The sequence below is a fragment of the Hippoglossus hippoglossus genome, chromosome 9 (assembly GCF_009819705.1).
Source record: "Hippoglossus hippoglossus isolate fHipHip1 chromosome 9, fHipHip1.pri, whole genome shotgun sequence".
NCBI classification, from domain to species: domain Eukaryota; kingdom Metazoa; phylum Chordata; class Actinopteri; order Pleuronectiformes; family Pleuronectidae; genus Hippoglossus; species Hippoglossus hippoglossus.
In genome coordinates, this window is record NC_047159.1 from 1,970,795 (window position 1) to 1,991,944 (window position 21,150).

Here is a 21,150-nt window from a genome sequence, read left to right on the forward strand (position 1 = left end):
GACTTCGGACTTTGACTCGTCTTTCGTGAGAAGCAAAAACACTTTTTTGAGTTGTTGCTTTTAGCAGAACATGAAGGGGTTGTTGCAGTTTGGCCTGAAATGATCATCAGTGATTTATCTTCATCCTTCAACCACCTTTGGCAAGTAAACTATTTTGTTGAGCTGCAAAATTGTGAATAAATAGTTTCCATAAATCCTCCAATAGTTCAGCATTTGCTGTTTGTTTCATTTGTAAATGGAAAATAAAATCTGACTTCAGGCTTTTCTTTACACAACAGTACCACAGAGTATTAGGGTTAAAAAAAAATTTTTTTTATGAGATTTCAAGAAAAAATACATATCATGTTAGAGGATCAGTCTCCTGTGTTAAAATGTGGAGCATCTTCTACTTCAAAGGTTTCACAAAGAACAAAATACTTGAAGTTTTGTCTCGTCGGCTCCACATGATCATAAGAATCAGGGCTTTGAAAAGATTGTGAAGATTTTTCCTTTTATTCTTGTAAAATTACGACTTTTTTCTCGCAATAGTTTCTTCTCAATGTCGACTTGATTCTCGAAATCTCATATTTCCTTCAACTCGTCGCTAATACTCAGATGTTGTGTTTAAACTTCAAATTAGAGCCCAACAAATATTAATATTTTCGGGGCTGATGCCGATATTAAGGATAAAAAAAAATCTCATACTGATATATATATATATTTAAAATAATTGGCAATGATTTATAAGATGTTATCTAACACTGTAATTGAGGCTTAATAGACTTAAACATAAATAACTATAAAGAAAACTAAAATTCTACCAAATATATAGAACTTGAATTAGGGAACTAAACAAGTTTTCATATCAGCAAACCAACACTGATGTAAAAGGTTCATATTTGTCGGGCTCTGGTCAAAATGATGTTTGTAATTGATCAGATTAGCTTTGCTGACGAGTCACATGACGAGTCACATGACGAGTCAAACAAACCCTCTGAACATAGAAATAATACAAAGAGGTTGACGAAGCGTCGGAGTCGCGGCCTCAGGCTCAAACTACGTGTTCTACGTCTCCACCACTGACGCAGCTGAACGAGCTGCTGGAACAAACATCAAGTTTCTAACAGGTCAGGAGGTGTGTTTGTGCAATAAGGCAAATCAGGGACGAGTGCAAACACTTTCTCACGTCTGCTATCGACCGTTAATTCTGCACGACAACTACAGAACCGCTCCCACTCGTGTCTAACTGAAATATGCTCGGACACTAGAGGGCGTCAGTTACTCTTAAAATCCGTTAGTCCAGATAAAGATAGTCCATTAAGTTGGTTATTGCCGTTCAGGCACAAACTGACTCGTGAAAACTCGCCGAGCTCATCAACGGAGGAAAGAGGAAAATGTGTTTGTTTCAAACTAATATTTCCACAGTTGTACAGTAACATGATCCCAGGGAGAAGAACTGTTCGTACACTACAGTACTTCTACAGTCGGGCCGGGCTGTGTGACTTCAAATCAATATCCCTCCCTCCATTGTGATTAATGAACGTTTACTTCATGCCCCCCCCCCAGTCGGTTAGAGGTTATAAATAAGATTTCCAGTTAATAGCCCAGCCCTGTTCTACAGTACTTCATAGTATTGTGTTTATACTTCCACTGTTTGTCTGTGACCCACTGCTCCACAGTCCCATCAGCCAGGCAGCTGCCGTAAGGATTTGCTCCCGCAATTCATTGCTGGAAGGAGGAAGCGGCGAGGTCAGTAAAAACAAAAACGGCTACAGGTGAGTCACCGAGGACGTGGGGTCGATTCCCTGCTGCTGCTGCTGTGGCGATGCTGGTGGAGGTGAGGCGACCGTTAACTGTCTTTGCAGACGCTGCCTAAGGAGACAGGAGATACACAGATTTAGAGAAACACGGGAAAGTGGAACTGACACAAAATAGAAAAAACATTTATCTGACAGCTTTAGTTATATTTCAGATTAAGATAAAAATCAAAAGACAAAATATGTTCTGACTTTATAAGAAATGAAATAAAAAAAAAGCCTTATTATAGGTTAAATTACCCAAATGAATATAAATTGCCTCGATCATAAACTAAAACACTGAGCTAGACTTAATTGTTATTTTTAATAATATTGATCCTGTAACAAATAATTCTGCACTTTAATATTTCTTTATTTAACTAAGTAAATGATTTGAAAATGTCAGCACTCGATATAAAAGTCGTGTTTCAGTCAGAGAGGACAAGACGACAGAGTTGTGTGTCTGTGTGCGACGTTGTGAACTCACTGAGGATGCTGCGTTTGCACAGAGGACACGTGTGTTGCAGCAGCAGCCAGGGGTCCACACACTCTCTGTGGTACTCGTGAGAACACGGCAACACACGCAGACACTGAGAGGACGACAACACAACATGATCGGCACACTTCATGGATCACAAGGTCCTGCAGCAGGTTACACACACTTCATTCTCTGGGTGTTACCATGATGAGGAAACAGGATTTCATCTGAAATCAGCAGAGTCACAGCTGCTATCAACAGGATCTCGTGTTCATCTCGAGCGCAGAACAGTGGGTTGTTCTCAAATATAATCCTAATCTTTACTCAAAAAGAACGGGAAGTTCTGTGATTAATGTCATTTCTACCTGGTTGTTGTTGAACGGCTCCAGACAGACGGCGCAGTTGTCCGTCTCCACCGGCTGCGACGGGTCACACCAGGGTTTGGGCTGACGGTATGTTTTGGTCTTCAGAGACGACATCCTCTTCAGAACGTCCTGTTTGGGAAACAGCTGAGGAACAGGACGCAGCCGAGCGTCACATAACGTCATCATCCAAAGGTCTGAAGCTCAGTGGGCTGGTTTTATCACATTGATACAAAACACAGACTGCACCTCACAGGACTGAGAGATACGAATCCTCAGAAACTCAGGGTTTCTGGGGTCTTAGAGGTTTTACAGAAGTTCAGGCAGCTGTGTAGCTAATATATACATTTAGAACATTTCCGTGGCGCCATTGGAACCCACAGGGTCTCCATGAGAGGTGAGCTGTTACCTCCAGGTCGTCGTTGAGCTGGGGGTCCTGGTATTGCCACCGGGCATGAACGATGACGCCGGTGCTGAGGATCAGCGCCACCAGGAGGACAGTGTCCCACAGCTGCTGCAGGTATTTCTACAGGCACGGAGCGAGGGAAGAGTCTTTTAACTTCTGCTTCTATCTCTATATTTACCTTTTACTTCATTGATATTATCGTTATCATGTAACTTTTTCTTTGATATTAGATTTCAGATTTCTCTTGTGCCAGGTCAATAAAAGAAGATGCTGATGAGTTCATTCTGCTCCCCCCCACCTGGACCTGAGAGTTGGTCTCTCCCGTGCAGATGACCCCCTGCCACTCTCCGTAGCGCCCGCCTCTCGATCGACCGCAGCTGGACCACAGCGTGAGCGTGGCGCCCTGCCCGAACACACAGCAGCACGTGCTCACTGTCAGCTCAGCCTGTCATCTGTTCACTCACCACTGGAGGGTGCTAACAACTGAAAAACACACAGTCAGCTGATTGTGACGGCGCTCACCAGGTTGTCCTGCAGGATCGTCTTGTACGTGATTTTCGCCGTCGCCTGAAGGCCCCTGGGAAAACACAGACATTCAGTGTCAAGAAAAATCGTCCAGCACAGGAGATGAAACGATAAATGAATTGTTCTAAATAACTAGATGAAGATTAAAAGATAAACTGAGTTTCCACGAACAGCATGAGAGTGGTGACGATGTTTTACCTGAGCAGAGCTCCGATCAGCTTAGTGACGTTTTCAGACGTCTGGATCACGATGATGGGCTTCGACAGAACCTGAGAAAGATCCATCTGAAACACAAAGAGGCAGAATTTAGTTCAGAAACGTGAGCTGCACCAACACCGCACGTTTTCACACCTCGATTTTCTGTCCTAAAACAATGTCTAATGATTACAACTGAAAATATTCTAAATTCTTTCCTTTAAATTCTACATTTAAAAAAATCTTAATTCAAGTTCAATATATTTGATTGTGTAACATGTAATGACGTGAAGCTGCACTGCTAATAACACACGACACACACACACACACACACAACTGTTATATCAGCAACACAAGTTCTCCGGTACGTCTACCTCACTGACGGTGTTCTGGTTGAGAGCCAGAATGATCAGCGCTGAAGCTCCGAGGACCAACGCTCGCTTCATCTTGGACAGAGACGAGACAATCTTACATTTCATTCAACTGAAGCTTCGAACTAAACAACTCAAGAGTACGACCACACTCACTTTATTCACCATTCCATCAGCGAAGGACTCCTGGTTCCCAGTGGAGGCTTTGCTGTCGTCCATCTCCACGGGCACCACCCCGATCCACGGCTCCTGCTCGCTGGCGTCTTCCTCCGCTTTCCCTCCGCTCAGCTGCGTCTCCTCATCTTGAACCTGAGGAGAAACAAACTGATTAGAAATGCTTATTTTGTCAAATCTAACTTTCCTTTAAAAGCTTGAGGTTGCCGAGTAGAGACAGAGGATGAAGCTGCCTTGCTCAGGGACAGTTTACAGCGACTGTTCAAGGAGGAGAGAGTTGTTCATAGAAAGCTGCAAACGATTATTTTAACTATTAATTTGACAATTATTCAATCAGTCATTTGATCTATAAAACAAAGGAAAATGCCCCAAACTATTTCCTATTTACACACACAAGGAATATTCTATGGTGTATTTGTGCAACTGCAAATATAAAAAATATAAAAACAACTATAAGCACCAGGGGGAGGGATTGTGCAAAACACAGTTAATCTGTTATACAGGAAGTTAATTAAAGTTTTACAGGACATAAGCATCTTTGTGACCTTGATTTGATTGAAATAGAAATGAATAATAATAATAATAAAGTCTCATTCAGAAAAAGTAGTATTTATACTTATATTTCACACATTTATTAATATGAATGTGTAATATATAATGTATAATTTGTCTCGTTATAAACTAAATGTCAGTAAACAACCACCGTCACTTGCAGTAGATGCTCCACTCACCAGGAGCAGCTCCGCGTCCAGCTCCTCCCGGGGCTCGGGGCTCCTGCTGCGGCCGCTCGGCTCCACCACCTCCCCCTGGAGCACCGCGCTGACCCCGGGCCGCTGCTCCAGGAAAACCTCCACCTGGGCGAGCAGCTCCGCCGCCAGCAGCTGCCCGAGCAGCGGCAGCGTCACCCAGAGGCAGCAGCAGCAGCGGCGGCGGAGGGAAGGAGCCATGGTCCGAGGAAACGCGGAGGAAACGCGGAGGAAACGGTCAATAAACACAGAAACCCAACGTGTCAGCCATTGTTGTTTTTGAGCGGAAGCTGGTGACGCTTCTCTTCTTCCTCTGAGAATGTAAACAAGCCCAGGCGACTTCCGGGTCCCACCGGAAACGACGGGGGGGTTAGGATCTTGTCCTGCACGGTTCAGGTATATCGACATAAATAATGAAATAATGCTCACGATTATTGTATCTTTTTATTGTATAATCACAAAGTAACTAACAATGATTGTCAGTATAATAAGAAAGTTACATCTACACACGGATTATTCTTTAAAATGCATCCACTGTGCTCTTCGGAGTCCGCCATGTTGTTGCGTCATTGTTACTATGGTAGCTCAGAAGGGACAAACCAGTCTCTGACTTTTCGCGTTTCTTCGTAACATGAAGGCCACCGTTATATTTCTGGTTTATAGAGGGATTAAAGGCGACGGGTCTTCACCGCTAGATGGCGCTAAAGTTTTTAAAATTAATAATATAATACAAAGACTTTGCTCATTTATTGCAATTCAAGCAGATGTTTTGTTGAAATATTTTGACTAATTTCAATATTAGTCATTTCAATATGATGCTGTATAATTAGCTGATGGTAAATGCTAATGCTAGCAGTTACCCATCTTGTTTAAAAATGTGATGTCATGTTTTCATAAAAACATCTTTGAGAAGGGGGCGGGGCTCCTCCTCCTCCTCTGTGGTGCATGTTTTTTCGCTCAGAGTGATCGTCCTGTCACTCCTCTTATCTTCGGCCAAGTCAGCTGGTTGGGGAGAGGGCGAGAGAGAGAGAGAGAGAGAGAGAGAGAGAGAGAGAGAGAGAGGGAGAGAGAGAGAGAGAGAGAGAGAGAGAGAGAGAGAGAGAGAGAGAGAGGGAGGGAGGGAGAGAGGGAGAGGGAGAGAGAGAGAGAGAGAGAGAGAGAGAGAGAGAGAGAGAGGGAGGGAGGGAGAGAGGGAGAGAGAGAGAGAGAGAGAGAGAGAGAGAGAGACAGAGAGACAGAGAGAGAGAGAGACAGAGAGAGAGAGAGGGAGAGAGAGAGGGAGAGAGAGAGAGAGAGAGAGACAGAGAGAGAGAGAGAGAGAGAGAGAGACAGAGGAAGGCTGGTGATTACATGTGTTGTTCCACCTGCAGGCAGCGGTCAGCCGGACAACACGACACCGAGGAGGAGCGCAGCATCCCGGGGAGAAGGAGTCGGAGGAGACGGTGAAGCGGTGGAAACGAGCTGAGTCCGTGGATCTGAGTTTAAATCCGCTCCGTCACGTCCTCTGGTTTCAGACATGAGCGGAAGAGTTGGAGACCTGAGTCCTAAACAGACTGAAGCTCTACAGCAGGTGAGTGCATCATCATCATCTCATCCTCTTCATCATCTTCATCACCATCATCATCTTCTTCTTCATCATCATCATCTTCTTCTTCATCATCTTCTTCATCATAATATTCATATTATTAATCATTTGTTAGATGTCATATTCTGCAGTTTCCAGTGTGAATCGTACTGTTTACACTGTCACATTATTTTTACAATAACTATAAAGCACAATATCCTTTTATCTCTTTACCATCATTTACTTCCTCGGTTCCATCGTCATGGTTACATAACATCCAATCAGGCTTTAGGTTATAAGCTGCTTCTTTCCTGATGGTTAATAAAGTTCAGGCATTTATTTTTTCCATCTTTCATCTTTGTTAACCTAATAAATATTAGTGGGTTTAGTGAGGGATGTTATATTCATATTAATAATAAACTTTATCGACAGCACCTTTCAAAACACAGTCAAAAAGTGCTTTACAAGTTAAAAATGAAAAATTGAGGGCGAAGACAAAGAAAGCAAACAACAAGAAACAATAAAATGTATTAAATTTGAAGATCACGCAGCAATAGATCACAGATACAGAAATAATAAATGCTACAGATGACAAAAGAGTAAAACCACATTCAGATAAAACATTAGAAAATGGATGAAACTGTCGGTGAGATCAGAAGAGAAAGGAGAAATGAGAAATGACTAATTATATTTATACATCAGTGGGTGAATAATCGATTATTATAACTTTATTCTGTTGTCATGTGAGTTTAGAGCTAAGTTCACTGTGAGTATTAAACCTAAAGTCAGTCTGACTTGAGGGGAAGTTTGTATATTTAGATAAAGTGAATCACACTACATGACCAAAAATATATGGACACAGGAAATGAGTTTTTGACATCACCAGATTATTTATAGATTTGTGTAAACTTGATTTGCTGAGTCATGCCTTGTGTTCTCTCCAGATGTTTTCAAAGTTTCAACTCCTCTGGGATGAATTTAAAGTGTTTACCTCACTCATGCTCTTGTTGTGGGAGCAAATCCCTGAAGCCAGTTTCCAACATCTAGTGAAAACCAGAAAGTTACAGCAGCGGAGTGATGCCCCCGGTGTCAGAATTATTCTTCTTATCATTTTTTATAGCAAATCTGTTTAGTTTATTTTGTTTTCTTTGGTTTTCGTTTGTTATAGTAAAGTTGAGAGTGTTGATGTGTGAAAACATGTTTTTGGCCACTTTTCATCGTTTATACTTCAAATACGATGACGCTCCCTCGAGTGTTTTTTTACCCAAGCAAACCAAAACCTGTTTACAGACATCTGTCGCTGAACATGGTCCTGAGTGTGTAAAATAATGAATCACGAGTTTTTGCAGCATTAGTGAATACAAAGGTGAAAATATAAAGGACTGTAATTAGCTTCTGCTTTACCATCAGTGAAACAGTAAATATTTGGTTGAAGCTAAAATCCCTACTTCCTCTTCTTCTGCAGTTTCGAGAGAGGATACAAGACATTCTTCCACAACTTCCTGCACAGCATGACCACTTCCTGTTACGCTGGCTCAGAGGTGAGTTCACTAGCGACACCTGCTCATGTTCCATCCTTTCACTTTCTTTATTTCTTGTCACATTGGCACAAGAAGTGAAACCTTGTGCTGAGGAGATCTGTGGAGTCATCCCACGGCTTCTTAACATCTCCTGTCACATCTAATTTCCTGATATTTTCAAATTAGATAACTATCCAACAATCTAGCTTGAATTTTGCCTGATCTGATCATTCTCATGACCAAAATCTTCTGTTATCATCGGGCTCAGGAGGTAGAAAACAGGAACCCCCCCCCCCCCCTCGTCCCTCTCTGTTTGCTGTAAATGTTCGTTTCTCTTCCCAATCGTCAGTTTGCGTTCACAGTGAAAATCTGCTGCCGTCATTGTGCGGGAAGCAGAAGCTGCAGTTGATCACGTGAGGCGACGTGAAGCAACGCATGTCCACACCGTGGTTGAGAAACTCACGTGGTGCTCGCACACGATGCTGAAACCACAACTGGAAAAAAAAAAACCCAGAATCTGCTCTGACCCCAGATGTTCCTGCAGCTCCACCGGGACCCAGCGTCTCTTCTACTCGTGACTTGAGGTGGAGGTGGAGGACTCTTCAGGCTAATCCCCCGATAATCTCATTAGACGTTGACTACGATGAGCCGCAGCTCGTCCACAGGGACACACTGAGCCGCTGTGCTTCTGTCTGAACAGGCCATTCATTGATTTGAAGAGAATCACCCGAGGCCGCAGACACAGTGAGAACCAATGACCTCATAATAATCAGGATCACACACACACACACACACACACACACACACACACACACACACACACACACACACACACACACACACACACACACACACACATCAGGTCTAACGCCATGTTGTTGTGTAGCAGAAACGCAGAATTCACTTCGATTGTGGTGACGTCATGTGTGTTGCCGAACTGCATTGTGGTTCATTCGGCCAATCACAACGCGTGGTAACAAATACTGAAGCGCAGGCACGAGCCAATAAAAGCCCATAAAAGAGAAAGACACTTCCTGTCTGATATCAAATGTGAGAATGAGGCCGGAGGCGGCTGGTGTGTGTTCGTCTGGTTCGTTCATCAACCAAACGTTCTACTGGGAAGGATCGAACATTCAATCTGGTTTCTCAACACTTCTGATGATTTGTCAGAGAATAATTCACGGATCTTGATGAAAAACATCATATTTATCAGTGTTTCCAAATAAAAGAATCAGTCGTTTAAATCTGGTTTCATAAGGAAACTGTTTGACCTTGTTGGAGACTTCAGACGACATCACAGGTTTGATTCCTGTGTTCAGAAGTGGCCACACACACACACAGTATTCTCTTTATTACCAAGTATTTAATATTGTAAGAATTAACTGTACTTATACGGAGCTCAAGTTACATTCACCCATACACACGCTGTCTGTAGTCAGTGAAGCCGGGGATCGAACCACCGGCCTTGTTGACACCAGACAACCCTCTTGATCTCCCAAAACATCAATCTGAAACCTCCCAGTGAAGCCATGAACCTGATTACATCTTTTAAAACTGCAGCCTGACACTTATTCCTGAGCCACAGCAGCACTCGGCTCGGTCAGCAGGCCCTGTGCGCCGGTCACTGCCGGTCACTGCCGGTCACTCCTCAACTCGAATCCACTGCTGGAGGAAGTAGTGAGTGTGTCTGTCTCTGTGTGTGTGAGCTGCAGAGCTGATCACCGTACACAGTGCAGTGTTAGAAGTGCGTCCACTGTGTCCCCCCCCCCCCCCCCCCCCCCCATCAGTCACACTGTGGTTTTAATACTGTCAGAGAAGAGAGGATCATTATTCTCTGAGGCTTTAAATTGAATTTCCCCCGTTGAGAAGAGATTCTCGTGTGTCGTGGTTCCTGCTGAGAAACTTTTAAAGAACTCTTGTGTAATTGTTGGCGGCTGATCTCTCTCACATGACGGTGATTTAGTAATCGACTTGTTTTTCTCTAATTCTGGTTTTATGAAACAGACGCTAAACGTTGCAGTTGTTGGTACATGGAAGCTCAAAATCAAACAGGATCTGATGATGTTTAGTTGCTGCACTTTTTAAAATCTGTTCCGATAACGGACGGGTCTTATCACCTCGGCCAAGAAGGTGTGTGTTTGTTTGCTTGTCAGAACAATTAAACAAAAACTACTCGACAGATTTCCAAGAAACTGGTGGAAGGAAGAGACTTTTATTTTCACTTTCTTTAACATTTTGAGGTCATTTTTCAATATTTTTGTCGATTTCTCAGAGAATAATTCTTGGATCTTGATATATATATATATATATATATATATAGAGGACTGATATATGAGTGTGTGATTTGGTGCAGATCCAAATACAAATCTGAATCTAGTGGATTTAAATGTGATTCCATAGAGACTGTTGGGCCGTAACACTCATATCCACATCCATCTGTTTATGATAACTCTAAGAACAGTTTAAAGAGGCTCTGTTATCACACAGTACTCGTCGTTATCTTCCCCTTGCTTATCATTTTAGATATGGTTCAGTTTCGTAACTCGGAATGAGACAGTCAGTCATTTTCAAATCGTACGTTTCATAATATCAAGGCCAGTGAGATACAGTGGCCTCCTGTAAAGTCCCAGAGAAGAAGAATCAGTGAACATATTTAAAAATAACTGGAACCTCGGTCAATTTATTGAACTATATTCTTTAGGTTTGTACGTTTTATTCTCATTTCCTGCCTCTTGACTGGTTGGGGGGGGGGAGGGAAATGTGGAACAGAGGAGAGGATGGTGAAAAAGAGAAAGACCAGATAATAAAACCATTAATACAAATGTACAATAACCAGGTTTAAAATCATGAAGCTGCACCGCTGTGTGTATATATAGAATATATAGAAAATAGCCTAGTATAACAGTAACTGTAGTGTCTTGTCCCCTCTGTGTTCTGGTTAAAGACCGGTTCTCATCACTTCGATCTCTGTTCTTCTCTGTTTCAGCCAGAAACTTCAACCTGCAGAAGTCGGAGGCCATGCTGAGAAAGGTAAACATGGATCCTCCTTTTCCCTCTTTAGCACAGGCTTCCTATAGGAGTGACAGGACAGTGGAGGTGGAACCTCAATGCCCTCTACCTCACTGACTTATCTGTGGAGTGTGAAAGTTCAGCCTCCTCCAGCAGCACAGGCTGTTCAGTCCGTCAGCACGGGAGTGGCAGCAGATTACAGAGGTAACGTTTCTCTGTGGGGAAACTGAGTCATCGCTGCAGCCGGAGGGGATCAGATAAAGACGACACGATAAGGTTTACAGCCTCCCGGCTTAAAGCTGCAGGAACAGATTAATAACCACCAGGGGGGGGAACACACCACAACCAACTGACGAGGGGCGCAGCTATCAACTGGTTATTGTTTATTGTCTTCTTCTTCTTCTTCTTCTTCTTCTTCTTCTTCTTCTTCAACGAACAGGAGCAATGTTTCTGTCCACATGATGGAAATTCACTCTTTTAGCTCTGATTTGATCTCCACCGGCCCCTGAGAAAAATACATCATCATCATCATCATCATCATCATCATCATCATCATCATCATCAATCATCATATTCTTTCCACAATAGGCCCCAGATGGTGTTAGCGTGGGAAAGTTCATCATCAGGAGAAACACGCCCAAGAAAGATTATCACCATGTTCCAAGTTTCCACCATGTCCTCCTCTCGGCGACACCAGCAGAGTAATAAGCCGAATATTAGCAAAGTAAATTAAGGGTTTATTAATGATAATAAAAGTATGGTGGCCCTGAAAGCTCAACACAGTCCAGAAAACAAATAGACAAATCAGATTGTTGTTTGTTCAGGTTGTTCTTGGAATAATCAGACTGATTCACAATCTGTGTGAACTACATCTACGCTGCCGCTGCACGCGTCACTGACGTTTACAAATCACAACAGACAGTTTGAATCTTTTAATTTCTGTCTGAGTGTTTGTGAACATGTGCTTGCATGCATGTGTGTACTGTCTATACTATACTGTGTGTGTGTGTGTGTGTGTGTGTGTGTGTGTGTGTGTGTGTGTGTGTGTGTGTGTGTGTGTGTGTGTGTGTGTGTGTGTGTGTGTGTGTGTGTGTGTGTGTGTGCGCACAGCGCCACTCGACTGATCCCTGTCCTGCTGACGGAGCAGGTTTCACATCATCTACTGTCTAAAGCCTCCTAAGCCACTTAATTCACTCCACCGTGTTCGGGGCGGATCTGTTGCCGTAGAAACAGAGTCTGTCGTAACTCAACTCATTCATCTTTTTAACTTGACGTCCATCTTGTCTTCCAGCACGTGGAGTTCAGGAGAAACATGAAGGTGGACACGATAATCACTGAGTGGCGTCCACCGGAGGTAAAAACACACAAAACGCACGTGAACGACTGAATGAAGGTTGTGTGTCTGCTGAAGGAACATCTTACTGACTGATGGTCTCATGGTGGAAACGTCTGCCGTGTGCAGGTGATAGAGAAGTACCTGTCCGGGGGGATGTGTGGTCACGACCGCGAGGGAAGCCCCATCTGGTACGACGTGATCGGGCCGGTGGATCCCAAGGGCCTCTTCCTGTCCGCCTCCAAACAGGACTTCATCAAGTCCAAGATCAGAGACTGTGAGATGCTGCAGCAGGAATGTAGCCTCCAGTCACAGAGGGTGAGAGACAGGAGCCTTTCAGGGGACTTTGGGGGGCCCCAGGCCAAAGGGACCTGGGGGGGGGGGCCCCTCTCAGCTCAGGGCCCCAGGAAATATTTATCAACTTAAGTTTAGTACTTTTTGTCGATAATTTACCTTTGGACAGAATTAGCCTAAAATATTATGTTGAATATAAAAGAAGAGAAAGTTTAAAGGTATTTTAAACTTTGTCACTTTAGCATGAAGGCGTTTACATAATATTAATTTGTCATTGTTTTACTAATGCAGTTAATAAACTAAATTTAACAATAACATTTTGGCCAAATAACCTTTTAATAATAATTTCTTTCCTTTTGTTTTAATGTGTTTTATTAGGAATCATATGGAATTTGATTTCTTACTTGATGAAATCAAATTGTACAAGTTTTATCCAAACGTGACCACAAACCTGTTGAATGACCAACCTGCTCTTCCACCTTTTTTTATGTAATATTATATTTCTGTTTATCTCTCACCCTCGTCATCCAGCTGGGGAAGAACGTGGAGGCGATCACGATGATCTACGACGTTGAAGGTCTGGGTCTGAAACACTTATGGAAGCCTGCTATAGAAACATATGGAGAGGTACACACACACACACACACACACACACACACACACACACACACACACACACACACACACACACACACACACACACACACACACACACACACACACACACACACACACACTGAGACGTGATGCAGAATATTTCGTCTGGATCTTCAAACCTTCTCCACATCACCAGATCCTCCAGATGTTTGAGAACAACTACCCCGAGGGTTTGAAGAGGCTGTTTGTCATTAAAGGTGAATTCCTCCAGAAAAACTAACGATGATAACAAATGATTTTTTTATTATTGTTGGTTGACGTTTGTTTTTTTCTTTATTTTATTAATCAGCCCCCAAACTCTTCCCTGTGGCCTTCAACCTCATCAAGCACTTCTTGAGCGAGAACACGAGACACAAGATCAATATCCTCGGAGGTGAGTCGCCCTCGCGTGGTTGCATCAGACTTCAGAGAACCTTTTCATTCAGACGGATTTTAACGTGTGCGGCTGTTTTCCCGGGTCTGACAGCGAACTGGCAGGAGGTTTTACTGAAGTACATCGACGCAGAGGAGCTGCCGATGATATACGGCGGCAAACTGACGGATCCTGATGGAGATCCTCGCTGTCGCACCAGGGTGAGTCAGCCGCTCGGCGTCCTGTAGCGTGCTTTGTAGAACAGAGGGCTGACAGGGTGGAGGGGACAAGTAGATGCACGTAGAGGGAAATTACACTGTTTGTAAAGGGAGACACCCACAGTGCAGGAATTCAGTACTTAAACTGTAATTTAAGTTTATCCAAAGGTTTGTTTTTCAGAGTGATGTTGCTCAGCAGATAAAACCGAACTTCACAATAGTTCGGCTCAAATCCACGTCGTCATTTAAACAAGGGTCAGTTCCTGCTCTCCCTTCATTTTTTGTGTTTTATTGCCAGAATAAAGTGACACAAAAGTAAATTGCTTTGAATGAAGTAACTTTACTTTAAGTCCTGCACAGGACACACATCTGTTCTGAACCATCAGCCCTCCGCCCACAGCTGGAATAGTCTGTGCACATTATTCTGGACTAGTTTTATATTCGTCGTCTCTTTTCCCTCCTGCTCTGTAGTTTCATTTCGCCGGCCTCCTTCCTGTGTTTAGTTTGGCAGCTACAGCTTCGTTTCATATGTTTACTGCTGAAGTGTTGTGAGTTTACATGAGAAGATTTGACTGGCAAACTATGTTCTCATCCCACCAGTTCTTCCAGGCAGAGGAGAATAAATTTGCCTAAACAGGAAAGTAGAGTCTGATCCAGGCTGAAACACGTCAGATTAAACTCAGTGGACGAGGACTTCTCCTATAAGACTGGATCATAGACAGTTCATTTGAATTAAACGTTTCTGTTTCTGCAGACAATCCACAGAAAGCTGCAAATTGAAACACTTCTGCTTCGCTGCGTAGAAACAACAGAGCCTCAGCGTAGTGCTGAGCAACTAGTGAAGAAAACAGCAGCTTGAGGCTTCATCCACTCGTCTACGTTTTTCATTTGAAAACCCATCGACTCGGACACGTCCACACGACTCCGGAGCTCTAGAGACACTAAAATGGGGAAGTTTGGAAACGCTGGACGAGCGGATTCGGTCTTTTCTGTCACGACTTCGCTGATTTGTGTTCGTTTGGACGGGAATTAAAACTCAAACTGCTCGTGTGGACAGAGATGGGTTATCAAATGAAAAAGTACGGATGCGGCCTCATAATAGAAAAGACTCTAGATGAGAAAACTGACGTGTGTTTGTCACTGTTTCTGTAGATAAATAATTGGGTCCAGGACAGATGAGGAACACAAGGAAGAGAAATTCATTTCCGGCCGCGTTCAGGAGACGAGAAATTAAGACGCAAAAGCCTCAGAGTGTTTTCTGTTTGTTGTTTCCCTGATGTCTTAGTTAGCTAGCTGTGTCATTGACGTTATTCTGTGTGGTGTTTTGTTTTAAATCCAATCCTATCACAGAGGAGACTGGGACCACACTCAGGGGCGTGCACAGACATTTTAGGGGAGCAGGGGCTCAAGTGAGAAAACTGACACCTCTAATAATTATTTAGAGCCTACAGTCAGAATTAGGCAGTTTAAGGATATTAATTTAGAGATGTGGGTCTATTTTGCTTCATGTCGCCTTTTTCTTTCACGCTAATAGAAAGAAAACTTCATTTGGACAAATTTAGATGTTGTTTGTTTAACCCTCTGTCTGTCTGCTAGCAAGACACATGTTATCTATTTGTTTGTTTGTCTTTAGGCTAATTAGCTGTAAACTGGGGGCACTGGTAGCTTAGTCCTTTGAATATCACCACTCAGCTCGACACAAGAGAAGTAAAACCAGTACAACTGGAACATGAGCTGGGAGGTGGGAGGTGGGAGGTGCTGCCTGTCTGACATACCTGTAACTGTGATGACTGTGTGTTCACTACTACTCACTAGTCTCACGATTCCTGACTCTGCTCCTCTGACGTTTTCTAATCATCACACTTATACATGAATAATTATGTTCCTGGATGAACGGGGCGTCGCTTCTGCTGCAACAATGAAGTTAATATTCATATAAACCCAGATGCGCTGACTGTGCGCGTCACGTCTCGTGTTGTGTAGCAGGTTTAATGTGTCTCATAAACTTTAGAGCAAATCAAACCGAGTGGACGTCAGTCCTGTACGTGTCCTGATAACTTGTGACAGTGCTGGTGTTTATTGTTAAAGTGTAAAGTGAGCGCAGGTCGGGGGGGGGGAGAAGGAGTCAGACTCTGACAGAGACTCTGACTCAGGACGACTGGACCTTTAGTGAGCGTTATAAATTAAGCTGAAGGCAGGACGTTTACATGGACATTGATATTCTCATGATAATAAGACGGCTTAAAACAACTATTTCTGGTTCAGAATAAGATGTCACTCAAGACGTGTGGAATATTCTGACCTTGTTCACATTATATCGACATGTTTACATCTTGTATACTGCAAGTATGTAAACCAGCTGTCGGATGTAATGTTGACATGAGTCATAATCAGACAAACATGTCAACAGGAACATAAAAGGAATCAAGGAAATTGACCCAACAGACGTCCACAGTCTTTTCACTTCTGTCGTCACATGCCTCAAAAAGGCTCCACAGAAAATACACTGCATGCTCTAACATGGAGTCAAATATTTTAAAACATGAAAATGATATTAAGCCTGCGTCTGTGTTACTCTTAAAATGGTTCTGTACAAAATTAAATGAAAGTTTCAACTTTTTTGCCTTGCAGTTGCCGTCCCTCACCAGTAGGGGTTAGTGCAGTAAACAGTGATTTTCAGAGTTGTTGTCAGACTGTGTTCGTTGTTTCCTTCTGTTTCCTTCTGTTTCCTTCTGTTTCACTCCTCAACTTTTCTGTTTCACCATTTAAAGTTTTCAAACACGAATAAGTCGAATGGTTTTCTGATGCAGATTGAGTGTCAGCTCTGTGTGTGGGGGGGGGGGGGTTGGTTTTATGTCTAATAAACAGGAGAGTGGAAAACAACCCTCGCTGTTTTTTTTCTTGGTCACACTTTTACATGTTTTGTGCTCAGAGTGACACAGAATCACAGTAAGTGAAGCTTTTGTTTTTCTTTCTCCAGCTTCAGTTTCATTCATCAACCCTTTGACTCCTGCTGTCTGAGTCTTTGTCTTTGTCTCTGTCTCAGATACATCACGTCGGCCCAGTTCCTCCGTCGTACTACGTGCGGGACCACGTGAAGCAGGACTACGAGCAGTGTTTGAACGTCAGTCGAGGATCCTCACAGCAGCTGGATTATGAGATCTTGTTCCCGGGCTGCGTCCTCAGGTCAGTCGCAGACGTCGGGGACAAAAGACTCATTTGAGTTGTGCTGCTGCTGAAACAGCTGGAATCTTAGGTGATTAGTTGGTTGATGGAGACGTGAGCAAACTAATTCTCTGCTTCAAGCTGTTTAAGTTATGTATTGAAGTACACTGAATTATCTGAGTTTACTTTTATATAAACAGAATATAACTGTTATGGAAGTCTACACAAAGGACAAGAAGCCAATATCACACTTTCAACTTGTTTACAGGACACCAATTTACACAATATTTATTTCGTCAAATAAATCAAATTCACAAAAAAAGTTGAAAGAAAATAATTAATTTAGTTAGAACCAGAGCCTGACCGATATGGATTATTGGCAGTCGATGCTGAAAGTGATATCAGGGAGTAATACAATGTTTTCTGATATATGGTCGATATAAACATGTAAAAAAGAAACAAATATTACTAAAATGTCGTCAAACCCATTATGATCGGCTGATATCGGCTGATTTGAATGAAAACGTTATTTTTCCCGTCAGGTGGCAGTTTTCCAGCGAGGGGGCGGACATCGGCTTCGGGGTTTTCCTCAAGGCCAAAAGGGGAGAATGGAGGAAGGCGGGTCAGATGCAGGAAGTCGTTCCCAGCCAACGCTACAACGCCCACTTAGTGCCCGAGGACGGATCTCTGACCTGTGAACGCCCCGGAGTCTGTGAGTAACCGCTTCAGTTCACGGTCCAGGGCAACTATCAGCCCTCGGCTTAGCAACACTATGTAGCATTCATTGAGCGACAGCGCCCTCTGCTGCCCCACGTGGCGACTAACTCTTCTTCTTCTTCTTCTTCTTCCACAGACGTACTGAGATTTGACAACACCTACAGCATCTTCCAGAACAAAAGAATCAGCTTCACAGTCGAGCTCCTGCTGCCCGACCACCTACTGCCCCCGCAGGCCAACGGGGGCTCCGGCAGCCGAGCGCAAGCTGAGGACAAACCTGTCGTCCCTGAGGAGACGACTCCACGTGCCTCCGCCATGTTGTCAGATCAGTAATATTCCGCCACATGTAAGCACAGCCTGACGTACTTGATCCGCTGACACACAGTTCGGTCCGACGTGGCCTCAGATGAGTGTGTGCACACTAACAGTGTTAAATCTGAACGTTTGAAGACCCTTTAATAAACCTCCAGGACCTCATTCAGAAAGTTCAAATCTCCACTGAAAAGCATTTATGAAACACACTGAAATATCCAGAACATACACACACACACATATATATTATATATATATATATATATATATATATATTATATATATAGAATCAGGAATCAGGAATTTTTTACTCGCATATGAAACATCGGTATCGGCCCCTCAACATCTACATTGATCTAAAGCAGATTTCAGTTTAATTGTTTATTTGAACCAATAGTTATGTGATTAACTTGAGCTTCAGATCATCTCTACTCTGACTTTAATGCAGCAGGTGTCTTGGTCCAGCTCAGTGATTGGCTGACAGGAATAGCTCGGCTCATACAGTTTGATAAGATCTAAAATATAATCCGGAGCTGATCAAAATCAATCCTAAAAACAAACACTGAGCCAGTGTGACGTGGCTGAAACGGGTTTTCAAAGCAATGCATTTCAGTGGATTCTGTAATTACTTCACGCAGAGCTTCATGCTTATATGTTGATGATTTATTTATGTATTTATTTTTCACGATTTTCGTTCCACATAAAGGGGAAACGCTGGATCATCCACGGTTTGAGTCAGTTTCTACAGCCCAATGAAAACCACACAGTACAATGACACAGCTAGCTAACTGAAAAGGTATTAGAGTTAACGTGTTTTCAAACAAAGACCTAGTAGTGTTACATGTTCTCACATTTTAAAATGCAATCACATACTTTCCTGTTTGGAACAACTATGAAAACCTGCAGCTTCACAATGACCTAACTTACCAAAGTGAACAGAAGCGATTGGCTGTTGAAAAGAATCAAAGCACTTTGATAACAATGATCCATAATCGTCAACTTTAGGTTTAACTGAACAGCCAGGGGTGGGACATGGAAATACTTTTGTGTTTGACATTTTCAGATCTGTAGGGGGCAAGAAACAGGTTAATTAGGTTCCAGCACAGGCAACAAAATGCCTTTCGTGAAGCTACTCTCAGATATGCACTGAACTCCAGAGATCCTCCACAGGATCTCTGGAGGAGACGCATGTGTCCGAGTGAAAGCCTCCGGAGTTTCTGCAGACTTTCTCTGGCTGGCCCCCAAGTATAAAGTCAGCGGTCACAACATTGAAAGAACATAAAGACTATAAATATCTCAGGATGAAAAAGCGAAGGCACTGACGGAGATGTCAGGAGAGTTTGTTGTGATCGTCCTGCCTCCGCCTGCTGCACCTTCCCCCCCCCCCCCCGGTCACTCCGGAGGATTTGTTGCTGTCGTGAACGCGTCCGAGCGGAGAATCTCCCGCTGTGCTGTGCATGTGTGAAAGAAAACTTCTGGAGAAAGTCCGGAGTTCCTCAGGAGGTCATGTCTGAAAATGGCTTATGTTATAGGAAGCAAGTGAAAATATGACCTTCAGAGACGGAGCCCTTCACCTTCATATATGCAGCATGTAGATGGTGATCTGATACGAACTTCCAACAGAGACTGTAGAAGATAAAACGATACAGAAGCAATCCGCTGTGTGTTCTCTTTTTTTACAGTTCAATCCTCCATCAATATCATGAACGTGACTCCAAAGCACGACCACAAATGGCACGAAGCATCACCTTTAATAACATTATATCACATTCAATCTGCCTTTCTACAGGAAATGAACCTGGCTGCACAAACAGAACCGATTTCATGTGAAACTTCATCCCAGGAAACATTTGTGTTTGCAATGCTCCAGAAACGTGGCCACGTGCGCATCTGAGCGATCGCGTCTGAAAATTGTCTTCATAGCGTCTCCGATGCATCCACATCTGTTTTGAGAGCCGTCCTCTTGGGATCTGTGGTCTTCAATGCCCAACATACCAATTTGATAGAGATGATATCATCTTTCTGTGCCTTGATTGTGTCTCCATGTCGCTGAGAGAGCGCTCTGACAGGTCTGTGTGGCACAATAAGCCCCGAGACAGTGATAAATACTGTGGTTTCAACCCCCCGACCCTTTTAAATGCTCCTTATGTGTTTTACATGTGTTCATGTAAAACGAGTGTCCATCTAATTTAAAATTGAGGGCACAGTATTGTTCACTGCCCCAACCTGCCAGTGTCATCGTTAGGAAGCAGTACCTGTTAACCGCCAGTAGGTGTCAGTGTCGCGATATGAGCAGTGCACGCGGAGGAAGCGTCACAGGGGAAGTCTCGCGTGAGAGAACGAGATCCTTTGCGCGTCAGACGAGAGCAGACAACACTGCGTGGTAATTGTCAACATAAAGTTATACTTCTACATTTTGCAGGTAAGCTGGTGATGTCATTCAGGTACCCCGGGCTCGGACTATATGTTCACTTACTTTTGTCTATGTTCAGCGATGCAAGTGTTAATGAGCGTTGGTATTTGAGCAGATTAGCCAGTTAGCATCAGGAGCTAATGCTAATGAGCCCTCGTGCGAGGGAGACCCCGTCGCTCATCTTATCATTTCATTAATGAGTATTATTAAGAGTGAACGTTAACTTCAACATAACTTTATCTGCTTTAGCCTCACAATTTTTTTTAAAGATAGTCGCAAGTACTCGGCTTTCTCCTTCTTCGCTTCTTCCTCGATTCTGCTGGTAGCTTCTCTGTGACCTTCCAGCGAGCTGAATGTCACGTAGAGCATCCTTAACATCACCTTTTAACTTTTTGTTCTCAGAAGCCAATTTGTGATTTTCCAGAGTCAGCTGGTCCAGTTTATATGTGTCCTTATTCTGCTGGGAGATGGCAGCCCGATGAGCAAGGTCTTTCTCATGTAGAGCATCCTCAAGTTCATCTTGTAGCTTCTTCTTCTCAGAAGCTAATTTCTGAATTGTCCGAC

At 43.3% G+C, this 21,150-nt stretch overlaps 2 protein-coding genes across 4 annotated transcripts; one reads left to right on the forward strand and one right to left on the reverse strand.

The window, feature by feature from the left end:
- Positions 1-1,570: 1,570 nt before the first annotated feature.
- Positions 1,571-5,382, reverse strand: rnf215 (ring finger protein 215). 3 transcript variants are annotated; one of them, XM_034596831.1, is made up of 10 exons: positions 5,018-5,373; positions 4,269-4,421; positions 4,116-4,187; positions 3,745-3,830; positions 3,544-3,598; positions 3,320-3,424; positions 3,025-3,141; positions 2,619-2,762; positions 2,263-2,365; positions 1,571-1,851 (listed from the first exon to the last, which is right to left on the reverse strand). In XM_034596831.1, the coding sequence occupies exons 1-10, from the start codon at positions 5,231-5,233 to the stop codon at positions 1,829-1,831; spliced, it is 1,074 nt and encodes a 357-aa protein (XP_034452722.1). In that variant the 5' UTR covers positions 5,234-5,373; the 3' UTR covers positions 1,571-1,828. The 3 variants fall into 3 exon arrangements, with proteins under 3 accessions (XP_034452722.1, XP_034452724.1, XP_034452725.1); XM_034596833.1 differs by lacking the exon at positions 4,116-4,187 and having other exon boundaries at positions 5,018-5,377; XM_034596834.1 differs by lacking the exons at positions 1,571-1,851; positions 2,263-2,365; positions 2,619-2,762 and adding an exon at positions 2,805-2,914 and having other exon boundaries at positions 2,997-3,141; positions 5,018-5,382.
- Positions 5,383-6,198: 816 nt separating this feature from the next.
- Positions 6,199-18,430, forward strand: LOC117768468 (SEC14-like protein 2). The gene is made up of 12 exons (XM_034596830.1): positions 6,199-6,602; positions 8,062-8,137; positions 11,103-11,146; positions 12,417-12,479; positions 12,588-12,776; positions 13,284-13,379; positions 13,546-13,606; positions 13,699-13,782; positions 13,876-13,982; positions 17,026-17,165; positions 17,687-17,856; positions 17,998-18,430. Exons 1-12 carry the CDS (start codon positions 6,549-6,551, stop codon positions 18,192-18,194), a joined length of 1,281 nt encoding a protein of 426 aa, XP_034452721.1. The 5' UTR covers positions 6,199-6,548; the 3' UTR covers positions 18,195-18,430.
- The last annotated feature ends 2,720 nt before the right edge of the window (positions 18,431-21,150 follow it).